Raw genomic sequence first — 10966 nt, 5'->3', positions numbered from 1 at the left:
AGTATATAATTGAGTCAAAAACAAATTGACTGAGGTTTAGGTATACCTTTATGCCTTCAACTATCTCGTCTACGGAGAGTTGCGTTCGTTCTTGCAGCGTTGTGTCTGCCAGTAAAAGTCTTCTCGCTACTTCCACAGCGTCCGCTTTAGGGACGTTGGTATACATCGAATTGACGTCAAACCTAGTCAGGACTTCGTCTGGCTCTATCTGAAACCCAGCTACTTTTTTTTAGCAAAGTCGTACGAATCTTGGACGTGTGTGGGTGACTTGCCGGCAAGTGGTTTAAGGATACCTGCTAGATATCTGGCCAGCTCATGTGGTGGTGAACCTATGCCATCCACTATTGGTCTTATGGGGTCACTTTCCTTGTGAATTTTCGGTAACCCGTACAGTCGCGGTTGGATTGCACTTTTTGGGTACAATCGATACCACTTGCCTTGCCCAGATGGTTTATCATAGATCTTAGATACCTCCCAACTTCAACTTTACTCTTATTCATAATTGACGTAATCCTTCCGTTACTAATTTGTCAGTAAGGCCCATCAGCTATGTGTTGTCTAACTTTCTGAAGATAGTCACTCTTGTTCATGACGACCGTGGCCTTACCTTTATCTGCCCGTTGCATCCACCTGCTCAGCCCCCATTCAGGACGAATCGATTACTGGATTGCTTTTTAGGGCTAACTAATGATCTTCAGGTCTAACAACTTCAAACCCAAGTCCCTTTCTGATTGATAAACACTGTGGGTATCGTGAAAAAATAACAGTAACACTCGACTGTCATCAGTTATTCAGTTCTACCTGACATGGTATGAAGGAACAAATTAGACGGATGCCTTGCGGGACCGATCCAGTGACTTACTACAACGCGCGAAACGCTATCAAACTTATTTCTCCCATTCGAATTAGGATGACCAAATGTTCAACTTGCACCATTCTCTGAATTTGTGATCGAATTTCATTTAAATTACGTTGAACTTGAAAAATATTCCGAGAAGTTGCGAGACAACACAAAGGCTATTTCATTGACCCAATCGATGGCTAAGCCTGAGCTGTACTCAACATACGTGATGAGTGTGAATTCGATCGCTGTAACGCTAAACTCACAGTTGATGTGCTTGTGGACATGATCAACGCTCATTGATATCCTATGCAGTTACATCGTCTGAAGATTGGTAAATGAATCGTCGTTTTAGGTGGTGGTGATCCTGGCGGTGGATGCCAGAACGAACAGCGTATGTATTGCACACAAAGTTGCACGATGACACAACTTAGTTGGTAGTTTTTTTAGCCGGTCCCTTTCCACATGGTCCCGACAGTTGCGAATACCACCGCAACAGCAGCTGCTGACAGTCAGGTGTGTTCCAGTATCTGCTTCCAGACCTGCCTGTCACATTAATCTACCTCGGTAATCTCCGAACCAATCGCCTTTGCGCTTGGGCAAGTACACAGCTATCCGTGCCCAGTGAAACCCGACGCCTGAAAAGCGAATGGGTGGATGGCATTTCGCAAGCTATCACCAGGCCCAATCAATGACCCTAATTGTCAAAAATTGTGAGGATAGTGAAAAACATCCGAAGCCCAGGATTGTCTGATGTCCCACATCAGACACACCCAAGGCTTGCGATGACTTGCTTTTGCAGCGATAACCACAGCAAATCAACTCTAGCATAATTGTAAGTTCACCAATGAAAGGTTAGGGGTCTATTACAGATATATTCACGAGGCGAAGTACAGTGAGATACAGTGAAGTAATATTAAAATAGAAGTCAAAACGCGCAAGAAATAGCGGTACGTTACCCTTAAAAGACAAAGAGGTAACCCAGCAACCCAAACTGGGGGCTTCAAGCGACGAGCCACATGAGGTTCCTATAGGATTGATTGATTGATTGATTGATTGATTGATTGATTGATTGATTGATTGATTGATTGATTGATTGATTGATTGATTGATTGATTGATTGATTGATTGATTGATTGATTGATTGATTGATTGATTGATTGATTGATTGATTGATTGATTGATTGATTGATTGATTGATTGATTGATTGATTGATTGATTGATTGATTGATTGATTGATTGATTGATTGATTGATTGATTGATTGATTGATTGATTGATTGATTGATTGATTGATTGATTGATTGATTGATTGATTGATTGATTGATTGATTGATTGATTGATTGATTGATTGATTGATTGATTGATTGATTGATTGATTGATTGATTGATTGATTGATTGATTGATTGATTGATTGATTGATTGATTGATTGATTGATTGATTGATTGATTGATTGATTGATTGATTGATTGATTGATTGATTGATTGATTGATTGATTGATTGATTGATTGATTGATTGATTGATTGTTTTAGGTGGTGGTGATCCTGGCGGTGGATGCCAGAACGAACAGCGTATGTATTGCACACAAAGTTGCACGATGACACAACTTAGTTGGTAGTTTTTTTAGCCGGTCCCTTTCCACATGGTCCCGACAGTTGCGAATACCACCGCAACAGCAGCTGCTGACAGTCAGGTGTGTTCCAGTATCTGCTTCCAGACCTGCCTGTCACATTAATCTACCTCGGTAATCTCCGAACCAATCGCCTTTGCGCTTGGGCAAGTACACAGCTATCCGTGCCCAGTGAAACCCGACGCCTGAAAAGCGAATGGGTGGATGGCATTTCGCAAGCTATCACCAGGCCCAATCAATGACCCTAATTGTCAAAAATTGTGAGGATAGTGAAAAACATCCGAAGCCCAGGATTGTCTGATGTCCCACATCAGACACACCCAAGGCTTGCGATGACTTGCTTTTGCAGCGATAACCACAGCAAATCAACTCTAGCATAATTGTAAGTTCACCAATGAAAGGTTAGGGGTCTATTACAGATATATTCACGAGGCGAAGTACAGTGAGATACAGTGAAGTAATATTAAAATAGAAGTCAAAACGCGCAAGAAATAGCGGTACGTTACCCTTAAAAGACAAAGAGGTAACCCAGCAACCCAAACTGGGGGCTTCAAGCGACGAGCCACATGAGGTTCCTATAGGATTGATTGATTGATTGATTGATTGATTGATTGATTGATTGATTGATTGATTGATTGATTGATTGATTGATTGATTGATTGATTGATTGATTGATTGATTGATTGATTGATTGATTGATTGATTGATTGATTGATTGATTGATTGATTGATTGATTGATTGATTGATTGATTGATTGATTGATTGATTGATTGATTGATTGATTGATTGATTGATTGATTGATTGATTGATTGATTGATTGATTGATTGATTGATTGATTGATTGATTGATTGATTGATTGATTGATTGATTGATTGATTGATTGATTGATTGATTGATTGATTGATTGATTGATTGATTGATTGATTGATTGATTGATTGATTGATTGATTGATTGATTGATTGATTGATTGATTGATTGATTGATTGATTGATTGATTGATTGATTGATTGATTGATTGATTGATTGATTGATTGATTGATTGATTGATTGATTGATTGATTTAGCACTTAGCACGCTAATAACCTCACATAACCAACCAAGGATTATCTTAAATAGAACAAAGAGAGTCCACCATGTGCTGGTGGAGTAGTGGTAACACGCTGGCCTGGTGTGTCGGATGTGCGGAGTTCAAACCCCAACAAGACCATTGGATAGGCACTGTTGATGAGGTCGAATACGAGCGAAACTGGAGTCCAGTGCTTCCAGTGCACCTCTGGTGCGGAATTATGGGAATAATTACACCAGGACTGGAGAAGGACTGTTCAAAATGGAGTGATGTGAAATCCAACAACCACCATGCCAAGTCAGTTTCTCAGTTTGGATTGGAGCATCAGGAATAGGTTATGAGGTCCTGAGCGTTTTATACACCCTAACCAAGGCTGACCGGATAAACGATTCATAATGGTCGGAGTCGCAATGACAAATCTTCCGTCACTTCGAATTCTGAACAAATCGAAAGTGATCAAATATTTTGCGTCGTCATCGTTGTGTGTCGAAATTATGGATATCCTTTGCTGATTACCAGTGGGGTCAATCGGTAGGAATGTTCAGTCAAACATCGTTTTACGTACCAGATTAATCCGTCCGATGGGCTGCCACCAGGTGAAAAAAGACATCTTAACCTCTTCTGGGATGTAGACTTTTTCTGGAGCGATTCATACTGTGGATAGTCGGTGCCGCATGTCACAGAACAATCAATTTGTTCTTGCGGGAGACTGTTCAAATGAAAAAATTTGCCATATTTGTATTTCTCGGTCTTCACCAACCAGACCGTATAGCCATCGAACAAGGTCCAGGCTGTGTCAGTTTTACCAGCTTCTCGACCACAACCGATTGGCCAATTTCCACCCGCGACCGGCTCGGCAGAGTATCCAGGCCCGTAGGACAGCAATCGGCTGACCGTGTTTGAAGGAACATGCGACGAGTCGTGCGATGACACCACAGTCGATCGATAAAAAATATCACAGCTTTTATCCTTCGATGTCACAGTCAGCTCGCTCATTTGTTTACCCATGTGTAACATTACGGAAGAGCCTTTCAGCACACATTCTTGGAAGTATAAAGGCGACATAAGTGAGGTGTACACTTTTAGCGTGTAGTCTGTTAGCCAACGCCAACAGTTCAGCGAAGAAACTGCACTATAGAATTGATTTTAGATCTTGGTAGAGCTCATATATTGTACATGCCGTCGACCTGGCCAAGATTTAAGACCCGTCAACGAGCCCATGACGTACGTGACATGAGCTACAGGTTGGTGACTCACCTCCCGGGCTGGCTGGCCTGGCGTACACATCTCTGCACGTTCGTACATGATAAACCAGGTGTATCCAGCGCATGTCGGTGCTGAGGCGTTTGACCTGCACGTCACATCAGTGGACTTCGGTTCCCGGCAGGACCACGGTTTCAGTGGGTCCTCAGGTGACGAACACTCGAATTCAGCGCTTTCTGCTTCGGATGAATCAAACTAACCAAGCAGCTAACCTTTATGTCGGAGCTGATATGGATTCGTATCGAACACAACCGGCAACTTTTTTCAGCCCAGGCTTGGAAAACCGAGGAACACTGTACAGCTGTTTCAGTCTCATTTGGACTCATCAGCAGTGCGTATCTCACACCCCTCTCAAGAGATTCGAACCCACGTTCTTCCGGGCGCTTGTTGAACGAATAGCTCAGCCTTAATCAGAACTACCCTGCATGAAAACGGCCGTCACAGATTTTGATTCATACTTCTTTCGAAAGCCAGATAACCCTTGTGACCCACCATAGTCATACACCAGCTTTCGTATCCATATTCCAAACGGATCTCGGAAACACAGTATGACCATTTCTCCTGTGTTCGAGTTTATGTCTGTCGGGACACTATGACGTTACACTTCGAGCACTGAAGATGACGATCAACTCTCAGAATAGGCTATTTAATCTCGGTTCACCAACCACTTGAGGAACGTTGCCAACCTTGTTTCTGGTGTTCTGATGATGTTGCGTAAGAAAACTTTTACGCAAGAGAGCAAATTGTGGATGGCTGTCAAACTGCAAGTTGCGAATTGTGCGCCCCTCACAATACAAAGGTTGTTTCAGCCTATCATGGCAGTGCTTCAACTTTGCCGCCGGTTCCGCATTGCGCATCGTGTCTTCAGGAATGAGCCCGCATGATTTCGAATTCCGGGCGCTTGTGTCCTTTTTGTACTCTTTCCAGTCATCGAGAATTTAAGACACCCTTGCCCGTGTGAACCGTTTTTCACCCAGTATACTTTCGGTAGCTGTGCTTTAGAGGCATTTGCAAAAGCAATTCACCTCTCCCTTCCGGGTCCTTGGTTGGAAGGCTGAAAAGCAGAGCACCATTGTTAGTTTGAAGTTTCCTGACCACATCATCTACGTTCTGAGCTACCTATGGACTCCTCACCGGATTGCTGAAAGTCGATGTTTGAAATACGGGGACATTTGGTTTCTGCTGACTAGTCCGGCAAATGTTCGATTCACGGCGGACAGGTAGAGGAGTTTGCATGATATCAACTGCCGACAAAACTCCCCAAGTTACTTAGGAAACGTGATTAGGGCCTCTGGGATGTGTTGTCGTTGGGGCGTATAGGACCTCACAAGCACTGATTGCGATTGGTCCCTGGTGCGGTTAGTTCGTTGGTGGCGATACTGCCTCTGCGGTCGGCACGCCGGTAACCCTTGGTCATCACAATGTCATCAGTCTGCACATGTTGACCAGGAAGTGAATTCTGATCGGTGCTATCCTGGTCATATTCGCTGTCATCAGCCTTGAGCTTGTCATCACCTTGTTTCTAAGGCGGTTTGTGTCCAGCTAACAATGCAGTGAAATCAGATAACTTTATTCTGTCGTAAGCTACGATTGCATCGAAGCATGTTTCCAAATCGCCTTGCAATATTTATCTTCAGTGATGTGTGAGACGGAGCTTTGTACAAACTCTCTTACCTTTCAGCTCGGTGTTGTTGTGGGGTAATGCATACTATCCGTTTCCATCCGGATTTATGTTGATTATTAGCGATACTGTTGATCATAATCATTATATACCAGTGGTTTGTATGAGTACCGCTCAAAAACTCACCTTTACTAACCTCCGTCTTCCTAGCTGCAAGCAGGGATGCAGGCGGTGAGTTTCGTGAGACACTTGGATTGCACAGAGCGAAGTTGTACGGGCAATACACTCATTTGCATACCCATTTGGTTTTGACTCACCTGGAATCCGGTTGAATCTCCCGTTTATGATGTTCACGCCTCACGAACAGCTGAAGCATGACTTATGCAAGAAAATTTTTTCGGTTCACCGGGTGGTATTAACCATGTTCTTTTAGCGACTAAAGTCAATGTGGCATTTTTGAAAGGGAAACAGAACATAAGCCACTCTTTAACCGACGTTCCGGCATCTGGTTTGTGATTTTGATGTTTCAACTCATTTGTGTCATACCGTTGCAGGCAGGACGGGATTTTAAAAAAAGCGCATCAACCTAACTGATAAATGGAAGTTTGGATCTAATCTATAAATTTAGTATGTCCTGGACAAACACACCGATTTAAAACAACATCTGGGGAATTTTCATAAAGGAAACTAGTCACAAGGCTGCGGAAAACTCTTCGACAGTCCACGACCGGTTTCGCCCTTCTTGGGGCTCATCAGGTAGGCGCAGTCCCCGAGTTTCCGGCAACCTTATGATCTACTTGAATTTGTTTAATAGATTTCGGATGGCCTGACTGCACGCAAACAAAAACAGAACATTTCCAACTTGTGGACAAACGGCAATATCTCCAACTCAATCCAGTGGGAGTTGAATACTGTGATATGCCGGTTCAGATGGGAAAATTTGAGTACCCAGTGGTGGTCTTTTGAGGGCAGACACCTACCACAATGTTGCAGTCGTTATGGATTAATCATTTCCTGGCCGGAGCCAATTTCCAGCTAGTTTGATTTGATTCTTCGCCACCAAACTCAGCCCCTCTACAGTAGACCAGATCGATCGAGGTAGAGACACTATCGCTCAATGAATAGTTTGACCTTCATCGAATCTCCCATTGTTCTGCTTGAAAACAGGTCACAAAAATAAAGGGATTATATTGGTTGTTGATCACATGACTGTTACTCTGTTCACCAAGCTTGACTGGAGTAGAAAACGTGCTCTATAACCAAAAACCACCGTGACATTTTCACCCAGTCTCTCTAGAGGGAATTGCACATACCTGGGTCAATTATTTGGTTTGGCGAATGGAACGGCAGTCACCTGATCGATAATCAATAAATACACCCGAGCTACAAATATCTTGGCCTATTCCCAACACGATTGTACCTCGGATTTCTTCCGAGGGGGCCGGTTCGATTTGGTTACATTGTTTAGTTGATCACCACCGCGCTGGATAGGAATTGCTCCGTTCGATGCTTAATGGAACTTCTTCTCCGTAACTTCTGATTAAATTAACCTGGTTGTATAAAGTTAATTTTAGCTGTAATCAAAGTTCAAGCTTTACAGAAGAAGCCGAGTACTTCGTTGTGAGTGGACGTAAGCTGCATAATCAAAAACGAGCGATTCTTGAGTTTGGGACTTTTCGTTCAGCAAGCACAGGGGTTGAATTACTGCCTGGTCACCCAAGCCTAGACAGGATCTGGGTTCGAACCATGGAACTTCTGGTCAGGAAGTTTCCTCATTAACCACTGAGCTACCAGAATCTTGTTGGGAAATGAAAAATCTATAGAGAAGCCTAAAAATAACAGCCTCTTTTAGCTGGACACCCTAATCTGTCAAAAAACGTAAAAATACTACCTCAAGAGAAGGCTACATAGGTGAAAGCAGTTTCTTCGACTGCATCATTTTCACGAAGCTCCGAGCCTCTCTTTGAGCTATCAAACATTATAATTTCCAAAGTTCTCACAACAACAAACAAACAGGTTCTCACAAAAGCGGAAGACCCTTCAGGCCGAGCCACCGATTCATTGCACCACGTGATTGGTTTCGGCAATGCTAACCCAAAACTTGGATAACAGTGTACCATTTCAGCAAAAGGTGGCAAGTGGATGACCTGTATTTAACCCAAAACTTGGATAACAGTGTACTATTTCAGTGTTCTTCGTAGCAAAAGGTGGCAAGTGGATGACCTGTATAACCTATCCGGTTCGGGCAAGTTATTTGCAAAATGCATGAGATGCTCCTGGAAGGTTGGCTTCTGAACACTGCTCAGAAGCTGCCAGTGACCGGTGATGATCACCTCACGGTCCGATCCCGGAACAACGTTCCCAAATGCAGGGGCATATCCAGTAATTTACTTGTCGCAGAATTACTTGTTATAACCTTTCTCGAAGGATCTGAACAAATTCTCAACGTCTTTTTCATGGTTTTCCTTCCCAACTCCTAAAACGAGGTGAAAATTCAAAACTCATCTTTGCTTGCACTGCAACTCGTCATAACTAAGTTGCCCCTTACTTAGCCCAGTACCTGGTTAACAGTTTTCGAGCGACTACCTTAGACTGTGGTTTCTGGTTGATAAAACCCGTTTTGCTTGGAGCGCTTCTGATGTGTGTTTGTCACTGCACTTTCGAATTGCGTGTTGCTTCTTTCCTCACTCCGTTGTGTCATCTTGAACTCGCCCATACAGACTCGTTTACTGGAATGCGGTTATCGACGCTAGGCAGTTTGGAATTCTCGCCCGTTTGCTACAGAACTCTTATTCGAGGTTTGTCCCCACGGAGCTTTCCTTGACTTGGATTGGCTTGACTTGACTTGACTTGAAAGAAGGAATTACCAAGTTGCATGTTCATTCCGACAAATTCCTGCGACGGAATACGAGTAAACTTACCGGTAAGGTTAAGGAACTCCGTTTCTCATACAGAGTTTCTATCTGGTCTGATCGCATTTCAGCCATCATCGTCGAATATGAACCAACAGATTTTATTTTCTTTTTTTCACGCCGAGTGAAAACTATTTACTTAGAGTCTCCCTCAGCTCAGTAATGAAATGGGACAGCAAAAAACCAGAACTCTTTTGCTATCGGAAAATTGTATTTTTACATCTCAGTGGACTGGAGCTAACGTTTTTACCTGGCAAAGTACCTTCTTGCCCGCAGACACTGCATATAGGAGGGTCATCCGTTTGGTACAAACGGACTATCCCCGCGATATCATTTGCTACACGAATTTTTCCCGGTGAACCGCATACCCATCTAGGATTCTGTTTTCGACCAGTAGACTGAAGATTAGCGCAGTTATGAGGCATCATTTTATGGATTCGGAACTATCCGTGTGTAACGATACTTTACAAATGTTTTTTTTTTCAAGGAAAGCTTCGGTAACCTAGACGTGGTCGATCTACCCCTGTTAGGCTGGATGCAACCTCCGAAACTATTGATTCCTTAATGCATTCGTTAATATATTTCCAATCTGGTCAGACACTTCACCAGGTGGCTATTTGAACTCCATGGAACCTTAAGAGCAATGTGAGGATTGTGAACAGGATGTAGACAAATAGGTAGTTGTCCCAACTATAATATGAAGTAATACAATGTAGCGTAATTCATACACCATACGTTTTACGTGGATGGTTGCTACGCCGTTTCGGCATAAGTGAACAAGAGCACCCTGATAGCCTGTTTTCGCTTCGGTTTGTCAAGCTGGTCATTCCATGTACCACGTCTGTCCGACTTTTTTTGGTCAGTAATTAAGTATCTTTTATATTTACCTGCAGTTCGTGAGCAGTAGGGGTCGGACAAGGTCAGTGAGTAACCCGACATTTCTCAAGTAGTTCGTTCATCAGTCTCACTGAAAAGATTGAACCATATCCAGATTTTTATTAGCGTACTTTCCAGTATGTTCGTTCTGTAACGGGTGGAACCAAAGGTGTCAGTGCTTCCTTCTTGTTTGATAGACGATGATCTCTTCGAGTTGGGTAATGCTGGCAGCAAGTGATTGATGTTAGTTCCTTTAAATGAATGTGTTGGACATAGGCCACTTCATGTTTCATGAAACATGAAACATCGCAGAATAATTTCTTGAGGGAGATTACTCATAAGGTTGCTGAAGAATTCTCGAGGGCTCGAGATTTGTTTCAACCTTCATCAGTTAGTCACAATCCCCCAAAACACATACTCTCAACTAAGACTTGAGGCCATCTTTGTGCAACAGATCCAGCTGAAGCAGAACATCACAAACGAGAGATTCAGCTGGGATTGAGTCGCCAGCGGTGGAAACCAAATTGGTGTGCAAATGAGTGTGCTTGGCTATGGTGTTCTCAACAAGCTCAGTCAGGCTCAGATAGAGATTGTGGACGTTCTCCTCTTTGTAAAAACGGCAGCTGTACCGCCAGAGCTGCACAGCAAATTGCATACAACCGTCTCATTCAAGAACGCACAGGTATCCTTGTTTTACTTCACGTTGAAAGCTGCGTGAAGATGCTAGTTGACAGCAGGATGAATCACT

The 10966-nt window shown here is 43.1% G+C and overlaps 1 protein-coding gene across 1 annotated transcript; it reads right to left on the bottom strand.

Moving 5' to 3' along the window:
* Window positions 1–4038: 4038 nt before the first annotated feature.
* On the bottom strand, window positions 4039–4563 carry T265_06882 (hypothetical protein; the record flags this gene model as incomplete). The annotated part of the gene is made up of 1 exon (XM_009172270.1): window positions 4039–4563. The coding sequence occupies one exon, from the start codon at window positions 4561–4563 to the stop codon at window positions 4039–4041; it is 525 nt and encodes a 174-aa protein (XP_009170534.1).
* Window positions 4564–10966: the final 6403 nt, after the last annotated feature.

This window comes from Opisthorchis viverrini (genome assembly GCF_000715545.1).
Source record: "Opisthorchis viverrini unplaced genomic scaffold opera_v5_150, whole genome shotgun sequence".
In the NCBI taxonomy this organism is placed as follows: domain Eukaryota; kingdom Metazoa; phylum Platyhelminthes; class Trematoda; order Opisthorchiida; family Opisthorchiidae; genus Opisthorchis; species Opisthorchis viverrini.
This window is presented reverse-complemented; position numbering and strand designations above follow the sequence as displayed.